The sequence below is a fragment of the Kryptolebias marmoratus genome, linkage group LG12, assembly GCF_001649575.2.
Source record: "Kryptolebias marmoratus isolate JLee-2015 linkage group LG12, ASM164957v2, whole genome shotgun sequence".
NCBI classification, from domain to species: domain Eukaryota; kingdom Metazoa; phylum Chordata; class Actinopteri; order Cyprinodontiformes; family Rivulidae; genus Kryptolebias; species Kryptolebias marmoratus.
Window position 1 is genome coordinate 5,000,972 of NC_051441.1, and position 12,646 is coordinate 5,013,617.

General features: G+C 41.1%; 1 protein-coding gene across 1 annotated transcript in view; it reads left to right on the plus strand.

Annotated features, from left to right (window-relative positions):
- Positions 1–5,121, plus strand: part of LOC108243767 (SH3 and cysteine-rich domain-containing protein 2) — a 30,486-nt gene extending 25,365 nt beyond the window's left edge. The window contains exons 9-11 of the mRNA XM_017429433.3: positions 325–376; positions 1,323–1,460; positions 2,272–5,121. Coding sequence (XP_017284922.1) covers positions 325–376; positions 1,323–1,460; positions 2,272–2,370 — 289 coding nt within the window. The 3' untranslated portion in view covers positions 2,371–5,121. The remainder of the gene's footprint in view (positions 1–324; positions 377–1,322; positions 1,461–2,271) is intronic.
- Positions 5,122–12,646: the final 7,525 nt, after the last annotated feature.

Genomic DNA, 12,646 nt, shown 5'->3' on the forward strand with positions numbered 1-12,646 from the left:
AAATCTCATCCGAACCTAGTAGCGCGATTAGGATGCAGGATCAGGATCAGGTTGGGTCGGCTGAAGATCAAGAGAGTTTTCAGTGTCGGCTTCTTTGTCACCTCTGCAAAAAAAAGACACAAAGAGTCGTCCATATTTGAACTGCCACAGCGGTGCTACAGCTTTTTGGGGTTTGTTGGATAATGTTATCCTTTGTGCTCATTCTCAGCTCTGCTTTATTTCTTTTCTGCCCATTATGTGTCCCGTTCCTTCTCTTCTCCGCCTCAGTCCCCTCCCCGTTTACGCATCCTTTTAACACCTCTTCCTGTGTTTTATTTCCTTTAGTCCTGGCGATCGGGTCCAGGTCACAGACGACTCTAATGAGGAGTGGTGGAAGGTGGGTAGCACATCATTAGGGAAACATCTGTGTGTGTGTTTGCCGCTGTACACCTGAGTTCTGTCGCTTTGAGCATCCGAAGAGGCGCACATTTATTTTACACAAATTTTTAAATTGAACCTTTTTGTGCAACACACCTGCTTCGTTTTTCATAAACACGCAGGCAGTCTCTTACAGAAATGGGATGTAATTTCCTCTGAAAATTACCAAAAGAGTTCAGAGTAATGAACGTGACTAGTGTTTCAACGTTAACAAGGTATTTATTGAGCCTGTAATGAGCTTCACTTACTCCCAATGGAAATAAATGTCCGTGTAGGAGTGTTTCTGGGTTTGTGTGTTTCTGTTTAACACAAGAGCAGGGTGCATCCAGGCTCGTGTTTGATCAGCCGACCTTGTACTCGCTACAAGGGAAATCTTACCCTTAAGTGAAGCGGCGACTTTAAAACACCTCCAATCAATGCATGTACACCAAGGAAGCGTCAAATTATGTATATGTGAATCATCTGTTCATTAGTAATGTATAGTTTGTGACTCATTTCAATAAACGTGTCTCCACCTGAAGCAGCTGGTGACAAACTGTGAAATACAGAAAACAAAATACTCATCATCAGTTTTCATCAGCCCAAATGAGACGAAATGTGTTGTTCTTTTTTTTTTTCTTTATGGCTTGGAAAACCAATCCACACACTCCTCTGCAGCCTCAGTGATTCATCACAGCATCCAGCAGAATTTTGACTGAGAGAATAAACCTCCCTGATTCTCCCGCTAAATTATTAAACAGGTGATGACAGCCAGTCTGGAGAGCATAAACTCAAGAAAGCTGTCGTCACACCTGGAGTCCTTTTTTTATTTAATCTAAAGGCAAACACGCGTGAACCCTTCGTTTTCGACGGGGCGGTCAGTCACGGGTTCGTCACAAGGCCCTTTGTTCTCGTTTGCTCTCCAGGGCAAAAGTGGCGACAGAGTGGGCTTTTTCCCCGCCAACTTTGTGCAACGAGTCCGGCCAGGAGAGCGGGTGTGGCGGGTCATCCAGGGCGTTCCGGGCAACCGGGAGAGAGGTCACATGGCGGTGCGGGAATCCCAGGTACGGAGCACCGATGACACACTCGCTCGCTGCTTTTTTTCATGTCAGATTTGCTTTAATGTAATTATCTTCACAAACCTAAAAGAGCTAAGCCGACAAGTCGCCATACGCCATTTATGATGAGATTGTAGTCATGTTCTGTTTAAACAGCAAAACATTCATAAAGACTCATTATTTTTGAAAGGTATTTAATATTTTTATTCATCGTGTTCGTTTTACTTTACAGATAATTTAACAAACCTCAACTCAACGTCATGTAATTATATTTAATTCAGTGGAAACAAGAAGGAATTAAAGGCTAATCATTCCTTGAAGAAATGCATATCACCCGCCGCCTTTCATTCCCAAACTGCCTTTAGGTTTAGATCATCTCAGGCTGAGAAATATCATCTGTAGATGTTCAATCTCATCCAATATCTCAAGATGTCTCACAAATCTTACATTACAGGATAAATAGGTCATAAGAAACGTATCAATAATAGTTTTTCATTCAGACTTCTTGGACTTGTGTTCTGTAATGTATCCAGTCACCAATTATGCTCACATATTTTTTTAATTTAAGGACACATTGACCATCAGTATAAGAAAAATATTGTGCAGATTTTGTTTCTTACTTTCTGAAACGTTTTTGTTCCGTCTTCATGACTTTGCAGTGAGTACCTTTATAGGAAAGGCATTAATATGTGGGTCGAGATCTGTCTGTATAACAAATCAGTTTAGTGTATAAATAAATTCTTGCAGGTAAAAACTGCTGTTGGCGTATCTTTCTTTTTTTTAGAAAACAGGCTCATTTCCCGTCTCCTCCTTTCAGATTTGCGTCGGGAAGCGGGAAGATGGCGAGACGTTTCTGAAGCTGAGCAGCGGGAAGAAGAGAGGCCTGGTCCCGGCTGACTCCATAGAGGAGATATGAACCTCCTTCATCCAGATTAAGACTGTCAGCACCAAACCCAGTCCTGCCTCTTGAGGAAAGACAGCGTGCTTTGAAACCGAGTAGAAAACGCACACTTCTGCGACGACTGAACGCACCACCTCTGATGAGCACCGAGTGACTGGGAGCTTTCCAGTCATCCTGCTTCTGTGAGGAGACCGATTCTCATGTTTTTCTTATCTCACATTAAGTCCATGTTTAGACAAAGGGAGCACAAGCGAGTGCGCTTGGATCAGATTTAGTTTCTTCATCAAAAACACTTCTACAATCGTGGGAGGAGGCTGAATCCTGGGAACATCATGCTTGTGTCAGTGTCCCTTTCTTGCTTCTGCCCACTCAGCGTGTCTCATCTGCTCATTTCAGGGTTTTTTATTTTTTACCCTGGGGACCGATTTCAGCTTTGTTTCAAGAGACTCTTGCCAAGAACATCCACTGCCATCTATGGAAAGTTATTCTGTCACTCAGAGAGGCTACAGACTGCGATGGAAACCTCCCTAAAGTCTGCATCAGACTTATAGCTCCTCTTAAAGGTGGCAGAGAAAAACAGCTTTTCAGAGAAACATTTGAGGTTCTGCGGCTCTAGACGCATAATGTATATTTTTCTGACCCTTTCAGTGTAAAGGAACATTTAAAATATGCTACAAAACGGCTTCAGCATCTTTTAATTTTTGCTATGAAGCCTCAAAAACACCTGCAAGTTTCACTCAAAGACTCAGAGAATTTCAACAGGAAATTTACTTTTCAACTCTGACTTGCAAGAACTGCTTGAAAAAAACATTTCTTTTTAGATGATGACTCCGCTTATAGCAGCGGTTGTTTGTTGCGTCTTGTCATGTTACTGTTTTAAGCATGAACGGAGTGGAAGAAATCAAAAGAGGAATGAAATATAGGCGTTTATCCAGGAAAAGATGGTTGTTTTTGAATTTGCTTTGAGCACGAAGCAAAAAAAAAAAAAAAGGGGCCAACACCTGTTGATGTTTCAAATGGAAGCAGCTATTGTCCTGTTTTCACATGAAGGAGCTCGCTGTGCACATAAAGCTCTGTGTTTGTCTGCTGAGACCTCCTCGTCAGGCCGCTGCGGGCATTTTAACATGTTCGCCGCAGCTCGGAGCAGCAGGAAATAAACTGCAGCCAGTGTGCCTGAAAAACAACCCGACGACGATCCTTCTGGCCGTGACGAGGATTCTAAGTTTCACTGACAGTTGGCGCATGCAGTGGGACGAATGACACGAGTGTCGGGCCGTTATGAGTCAGCGTGCATCGAGGTAAAGTTTTACCCATGGGTGCACGAATTATTCATTGATCAAATGTCAGCCTGCCATCTTCTCGTTTGGCCTCTCCTGTCCTCCTGTTATTGATGCGAACCGTCAGCCGTGACTTGAGTTTAACACGTGTTTGTTTGTGCGCCACTTCCCTTCGGAGAGTTTAGGCATTTATGATTAATTCCTTCCTGGATGCATTTCTTGTGCCACACACACTGCACGTGGAAGAAACAACTCGAAGCATTTAATACAACAATAGAAAAAGGGATTTTGAAATAATTTAGCTAATTTACTACAACACAAATTCTGGAAAATATGGGACTTTGTGTAAAAATGTAAATAAAAACAGAATTTTCAAATCTCATAAACCCCAAATTTTATTTTTTATGAAACATAGTAAACATAAATTAAGAAACGGTACCATTTTTGTGGAAATGAGATCATTTTGAATTTTATGGCAGCATCTCAAAAAAGGAGGGACAGGAGCAACAGCTGGAGGAGCATTTTGTAATGAGTTAGGTTAATTGGCAACAGGTCAGTAAGAAGATTGAGTTTAAAAAGATCATTTTAGAGTCTGAATGTCTCAGAAGTAAAGATGGGCCGAGGTTCACCGGTCTGCAGAAGGCTGCATTTAAAATTATTGGAACAGTTTTGAAATAATGTTCCTCAACAAATAAATCTGAAGACTTTAAAGCCTGTTATCAGCACACAGCTCAAAAGCCTGCCTCTCTGATTGTATGGGGGTGCATTAGAGCCTCTAGCACTGGCAGCTTACACATCTGGAAAGGAACCATCGATGCAGAAAAGTATCTCCAGGTTTTAGAACAACATCTGCTCCCAACCAGAAAGAAATCCAGAACTATTGATCAGCTTAGTTTCAATGTTTGATATTTTTACATTCTTTATAAAATATAAGTTTATGATAATTATAAATCAATGCATCCTGTTTTTATTTACATTTTACAAAGGGTCCCAATTTGTTCAGAACTGAGGTCATTTTCAGAGAACAGATTTAGGTAAATTTATTTGTTTTTGGTCCACGTTTGACACGTGAAAGTCTGTAGAAGCTGTTTAGCATCCTTATTGTAAAAAAAAGTAAAAGGTAGCACTTTATTGTGTGTCAGCTGAATAGGCTGAGATTTCATTTTTAAATATCTACATGGTTGTAGCTGTTGTGTCAAACAATACTTCACTCTAAAGCTCCTCGGTTCCTGAGCGGATAGCATGCGTCTGTTTGTAGATAGCTGCATAAATAACACGACACACATTCACAGAGAAATATAACGTCGGAGCAAAACTGGATGTACGTATGTATGTAAGCACCTCGTGTTTCCTCACATCACACCTTTCAAAATGTAAAGTCGGTGTTTCCTGTGTCAAGAGTCGAAGGCTGGCAACTTACCTCAAAGAAATGTCTGAAGGAAACTTTGTTACTAAATGCAAACTGTCACAATAAAGATACTTGATCATCGTTTATGTGGGCAAGACAGAAGGCACAGCTTCTGGTGTTTTTCTGTTCGTGTTGCTAAACGAGGCCACAGCTATGACTTGTTTCAGTAGCGTCCGTGAATAATGTGCCATCCTTCATCCGAAAACACACACCGCTGTGCACGGAGGAATGCCAGACTGATGCTCACGGCAGCTGAAATATAAATAGCCCATAATGGCGCTGCTGGAGGGAGTGTAATTAAGGCCTGCTTATCTTATCGCACACAGCTACATAAATCAAAGGGACGGTAATATCACTTTTTTACACCGAGCAACAAAACAATTAAAATGAACCAATTAAGGGTTTTTGTAAACCTCGAGAGCAAGAGAGAGCGTTACAGGTCAGGTCACAAAAGTGTGCCTAATTATACAGGAAAATATCATACTGTCACATTTTTCACTAACAAAACTTGTAATTATGTGGGGATGAGTTATTGATAGAGGGTTATTATGGTCTAGTAAGATTACTACAGTTGTTCAAAAAACATAACAGAACTTCAGGAGTTTTATTATACTGCTGTCATCTACAGGGTCGGCCATTTATATGGATACATCTTAATAAAACAGGAATGGTTGGTGATATTAACTTCCTGTTTGTGGCACATTAGTATATGGAAGGGAGAAAAACATTTCAAGATGGGTGGTGACCATGGTGGCCATTTTGGATCCAACATTTGTTTTTTCAATGGAAAGAGGGTCATGTGACACATCAAACTTATTAGGAATTTTACAAGAAAAACAACGGTGTGCTTGGTTTTAACGTAACTTTATTCTTTCATGAGTTATTTACAAGTTTATCACCACTTATAAAATGTGTTCAAAGTGTTGGATTGTCGATGCAACCCTCTTCTCCCACTCTTCACACACTGACAGCAACACGCCGAGCACAGGCTTCCAGTATCCGTAGTTTCAGGTGCTGCACATCTCGTATCTTCACAGCAGAGACGATCGCCTTCAGATGACCCAAAAGATAAAAGTCTAAGGGGGTCAGATCGGGAGACCTTGAGGGCCATTCAACTGGCCCACGACGACCAATCCACTTTCCAGGAAGTGGAAGTGGGAGAAGACAATGGGCAGCACTTTGAACACATTTTATAAGTGGTGAGAAACTTGTAAATAACTCATGAAAGAATTAAGTTACGTTAAAACCAAGCACACCATTGTTTTTCTTGTAAAATTCCCAATAAGGTTGATGTGTCACATGACCCTCTTCCCATTGAAAAAAACAAATGTTGGATCCAAAATGGCCGCCATGGTTACCACCCATCTTGAAAAGTTTCCCCCCTCCCATATACTAATGTGCCACAAACAGGAAGTTAATATCACCAACCATTCCTGTTTTATTAAGGTGTATCCATAGAAATGGCCGACCCTGTAGACGGTTTTTGAAAAATAGGGAATCGCCTTTTTTTGTTTAAACTTCTTTTGTTTTTGTTTTTTTTACTTTACAGTTGATACGACTGATTAGGAACAGCACAGTCACAGGATGGGCACGACTTTCAGCTACTGCCACGCCAAACCTGAGCTCAATATTTGTAAAATTAACCGAGTTACAGTCATCTTTGCGTTTGCTAAAGTTGATTATCTGTGGCGTCCATCTCGAATCGGGTTGACCTCAAAGGTTAATGAAAGATATAATAAGATATTTTGCTAACAGAGATGGCTCTAGCAGTAAATGCCACAGTTTTAAACAAAGAACACACAATCTGTTAGTGCTCAGAGATGATGCTCAGCTGCTACCACGCCAAATTGTAGCTCAATATCAGAAAAAACGACAGAGTTATAGCCGATTTTGTGTTTGCTAATGGCGGCCATCTTGAATCCGGTTGACCCCAAACATTATGCAGTCGTAGCTGAACATCCAGTGATTACTTCCTGATCTCTCTGAATCAAAATTAAACGTTACTGTTGTTTCCCTGATTGAATAAATTGCTTTTTTTGTTGTTGATATTAATAGGTTAAGATAAAATCTTATTTTTTAGCTCTATCAATATACTTTACCTGGTGTGATCATAAAGTCCAAAAACAGGTTTTTAAATTCTGTATAATGAAAAGGCTCGTGAGTTATTGTGTGGAGTTCAGTCGTATTTTTTTGGCTCTTTTTGTTGCTCTGAAGAATCAGCCATCTGGAGCTTTTTATGCTGCAGTCGATAAACAACGAGAACATATTGGCGGAACTCTTCAGGTGTTTGGCGTTTAGGTGTATGTTTGTCTTTTCTTCGCTCCACCTTCTAAAACAATCAATCGTGCCTCGATAGAAGGGATCTTTGGATGATGTTTTTTTTTTTTTTTTTTTTTACCACCAAGAGTGGCTGCTGCACACCTCTATTAGCACTTGACAGAACTACCCATCTGCTGTGACTCAGAGCACAGCAAGTCCTCTTGAGCTGATGAAACTTTGCCAGTGTGGGAGAGTGTTGAACAGTCCCATCTTTCTTTTTCTCCTCCAAGAGTCGCGTTTAATCTTTCGCTGGCATCATCTGCCTCTGCATCACTCCTAACCTCCTATCTTTCTTCCATCTTACAGCCGTAGGCCAATCAGGAAAGTCTTTCATGTAACTGTCAGGCTCCAGGTTTCGGCACCTCTTCTATCAGTTTCCATTGTTCGGGTCTATTTCTGCCTCTGTTACAGTGGAGACAAAGTCTTCATCGGTGTGTGTGTGTGTGTGTGTGTGTGTGTGTTAGCAAAGCAATCCATGAATGAAACTTTCAGAAAGCAGTCATTTGATGTACATCTGCAGCTGATTAATGTTTGGAGCCAATCCAGCCCACAGCTATTTGAGCTTAGCCAACACAAAAATGACTATAACTCAGCCAGTTTTTACACATATTGAGCTAAAATGTGGTGTGTTTGTCGGCTCTGACTCGTCTCCATATTGGGCGCCGTTAGGGTTATTTTCAAGGTTTGACCAAAACGGCTACAACTCTGTCATTTCAACCTGGAGAGACTCACACGGAGAGATGGAGACAATTAGAGTGTTTTATTGGCTAGAGGTCTTTGGTGCTGGCAAGAACCACTGTGAGCTTGAATGAACGACATAGGGTGAGAGTTTAGGGTAGTCTTCTCCCGGGACCCGGACCTGGTGGTGGCGTGGAGGACAAGAAAGGGGAGTCCTGAGGAGCTTGAGAAAGCGAGGGTGGAGATGAGGGAGGCGGCGGGACGAAACTTGGCTGGCGAGCAGGAGGAGCCGTGGACGGGGAGCCTTATATCCCGAATCTGGATGCTAATTGGCTGCGCCGAGCGAGGATCTGCGATGAGTGATGCTGGACAGCTGAGGTGAGTCTGCCAGGTTGACATTACGGCGAGCCTTCACTTCTCGGCAAAAGATGATGTAAACCAGGGGTGGGCAATCCCGGTCCTCCAGGGCCACTATCCTGCATGTTTTCCTTGTTTCTCTGCTCCAACACACCTGATTCAGAGGGTAAATCACCTCTTCATGTTCTGCAGAAGCCTGTTAATCAGCCATTGATTCAAATCAGGTGTGTTGGAGCAGAGGAACAAGTAAAACCTGCAGGATGGTGGCCCTGAGGACCAGGGTTGGACACCCCTGATGTAAACGATACACATTCATTCAAGGAAAATCAGGTCTTTGATTTGAGAAGTTTTGCTCTCCTCCCTCTTCCTCCTCTGATTGAATCATCAAGAGAAGCGTGAGGATGACAGCGAAACAGCCTGTTAATAACGGCTCGTTTCACCTGGCCACGAATTCTTTTTTTCCCGAGATAATTTAAAAAAAATCAGGGAAATAATTGGAAGCTTGACGCAAACCCTTCGCGAAATTTGGTTTGGAATCATACAAGCCGACTCAAGGCGGACCCCGCAGGCCATGTTTGTGCTCCTGTATAATAAATGTCCACCATCATTATTCAGAGCGTCCCCTGCTGTTATTGTTGCATCCCTTGACCTTTTGGAGGTGTCAGGACCAACAGCCTCAGCGCCTCGTGTCGTGGTTCGGGTGGACGACAAGACGGAACATCAATAGCAAGAGACAGAAAAAGAGGACTGGGAGACGAAGACAGAGGAGACAGTGTTCACAGGCAGTCCTTTTTCTTTAGCTCTGAGCAAAGAATCACAACTAAACTCATAATATTGTTTTAGATGCTCAGGAGGCTGTCACAAACCCTTATAATAATTAAAGGTCTAGCTACGACTACAATCAAATTTTAGCTCAATATCTATATAATTTCCTGAGCTATTGTCATATCTGTGCGTGCTAAAATTGGCCAGTTGTAGAGGTCATCTTGAATCAGGTTGACTCTAAAAGTTAATGAGTTGTAAATGTATCCATGATTCCTTTCTGAGAGTTTCATTAAATTCTGTCCTGTGGTTCACGAGATATTTCGCATGCACACAGGCAAAAAACAGGATTTTTTTACACATATTTTATTGCTGATAACCTTATTATGTGTTTTGTCGTTCTTCATGTATTCAGTTGGCATGACGATGTATTTTCTTGATTATTAATTTGTAGCCTACAGATTTTACTCCTCTCGTCCACCACAAACATGTATTCACACGTGGAGGCTCTCAGCGCCTTGGTTCAGGGTTTTTTTTTTTAGTACACGCTGTAGTTTTCACACTCTCTGGTTCTCGAAGGCATAAGAAAAGCACAGACAAACAAAAGCATCTGTCGGGGGAATTCAAGTGCAAAAAATAGAAGCAATTAAACAAATAGTTATAATAAGAAATGCAGGTAATCAGGGGTTTCTGCAACACACACACACACACATTAAAAGACCTGTCACTGATAATGGCTGATGGGACATAAAGAATTACTTCCTCAGCCGTGTACACAACGTACCATTACCATTTCTTTTGCACCCACACACAAACAAATGCGGCGCAGTCATCTGGCCTTTACACCACAAAGATGCAAATGAATAGAAAAGAAAAAACAATTTACTGTACATTGTGATTGCATTCGTGTAGTTTGAAAATGGTTTACGATCTTTCTGTTTCAATTCTAATAGCATTTCATCTTTGTGATGTGCCTAAAAAATTAAATAAATAAATAATAGCAGAATGCAATTAAAGAGGGACGCAACAAAACATGCAGAATTACAAGCTTGAGTGCTCACAGCCCTCCCTGAAAACAGCAGATCTGGAGTCGAATCCAAAAGGCTTGACTGAAGTAATGGTCCCTCTTATTTTCCAGAATAAAGCGCGTTAAAACAAAGACTCAGAAAGCCCATTAGAGGAAGATTGGACCGCCAGTCATTTTGGCTTTTAAGAACCTTTCTTTGTGCTCCAACTAGGTTGTTTGCTTTCAGTGCTTACAGTTGAAAATACATTTTTGTTGAGCGTCGTTGTTAATCATAGGGATTAATCTCAGCTCCCATGTGACAGAGGACGATTTAGAGCATATGTGTCAAAGCTAAGGCCCTCGGGCCAAATCCGGCCCTTGTAACCATTGCATCTGGTCCCAAAGATAACATTTTAAAAGCATTTGAAGCGGCTTTCCACTCTGTGACCGTCTGAGTCGTTATTGCTCGTTGGACTTTTGACCTGAAAAGAAGCAACAAAAAAACACCCAAATGGGACCGATCTAACTCTTAGAGGTAAGCCTGCAGCTGAAAAAAAGATGTCAGTAGCTTTACTTTTGGATTGGGTGTTAGAGTTTGATCGAGAATAATAATAAATTAAAAATGGCTGACGGAGAGAAAGGCGTTTTGACTCATCTTTTTTGCACGTTTTGCAAAGCCAGGATGCTGTCAGAATGAAATAGTTTTGTGTGAATTGTTGGATTTTTTTATTTTCTGCAAACTAAAAACAAACAGACAAACTAAATGACCATCCTCCAGGACTTGTGATGTTTTATTGCCGGGGGCTCTTAGTGAGCAGGGATGATGCAACGCTCAGTAACTCTCCGTTGGTGTTGGACACTTGGAACAACAACAAGAAAAAATAAAAAAAACAAATATTTATTTAGTTCTCCACCACAAGGATTAAAATGATGCAACACTTCAGCTGAACGGACTCAAAACAGAATCCTGTTAATTAGATGTCAGGAGACTAATCTGCTAATTTAAATCAAAATACAGAAAGAAAGAATTTATTAATAAATAAAACAATCGTTGGCTGATTTGAAGGGAATGACCAGTCCAAGGAAAAACTGAAAAAAAAAAAATGCTTTATTAGCTTTATTAACATGGGAATTTCCACATCTCCACTGCCATCATTAATAAGGAAATAGTTTAGAAATTATGAAATTATTCCTGGCTTGACTGATTATTGTTTAACAAACAACTAATCACCAATTTAAAGATGGCTTAAAGGTCTCATAAAATAGCAGACAATTATAACTTTTAAAAGAACTTTTAATGAGAAGGGAAACACAAATTTAAAGGGGGGTGGGAGCCACCGACAAAACAAATAAAACAGGGAAATGGCCTCGAACCAGCCTCGCAGTTGGCCATCAGGCTCGGGCCACCGCCTGAAACCTAAACCCCATCAACTAGATTAATGAACCAAAACTAAAAACAGAGCAGCTGGTAAGTCCCAACCCAAAGAACGAGATGCTGCGGGCTGGTGGAGGCGAAGGAAGGTGGAGAGGAGGGCTCTGCTCCCGCTGGGTTTGTGGAGGAGGAAGATTCTTCAACCAATCAGCACCAAGAAAAGAAAACCAGCTGAAACAGAAGAATTATGTAGATTCAATCCTTATTTCAGTTCTTTAAATAAACCTTCTTTTTTATTTCTTCCTCTTTTGTTTTCTGTAACTACTCCAGTTTTTAGAGCTTCCTCTTTTTTGAGAGCCGGCGTCAAAAGGACGAAGGCCAAATGATCGTAAAAATTAACACAAATAGACTATAACTCTGTTAATTTTACAGATATCGAGCTGAAATTTGGTGTGATAGTAGCTGAGATTGAGTAAAATCAACCCTGTTTCTCTGTTAGCAAAACATCTTACACATCATTGGATGGATTTTAATTACACATTCAGAAAGTAACCATGAGATGTATATTTACAGCTGATTGGATTGGAGGCAGTCCAGTTCAAGATGGCTGCCACAGCTAATCATCGTTAGCCAACCCCAAAAATGTCTTTAATCCAGTCAATTTCACAAACATTGAGCTTGATGTTGTAGAAACTGAAATCCTTAACATACAACTAAAATAAGAAGCTACAGGTGATGTTTGTAATATTCTAACTGAAGTAGTTGTTTATTTTTGCTCGAAAATCAAATTTCATTAAAAAACAATTGTTTCTTAGCTGAGGAACAGACAGGCAGACAAACAGACAGTCAGTCAGACAGGCAGGCAGACAGACAGACAGACAGACAGGCAGACAGGCAGACAGACAGACAGACAGACAGACAGACAGACAGACAGACAGACAGACAGACAGACAGACAGAAGGCTGAGGAGGTCAGTAAATCCACAGCCTGACTAAAGTCAGAAGTTATTACACATATGATGATTTGAAGTGACTGACAGAGGAGGAGGAGGAGGATGGACAGCTTCACTGTACCTCTGTATATAGTAACATCAGGGTTTGTGTGTGTGTGTG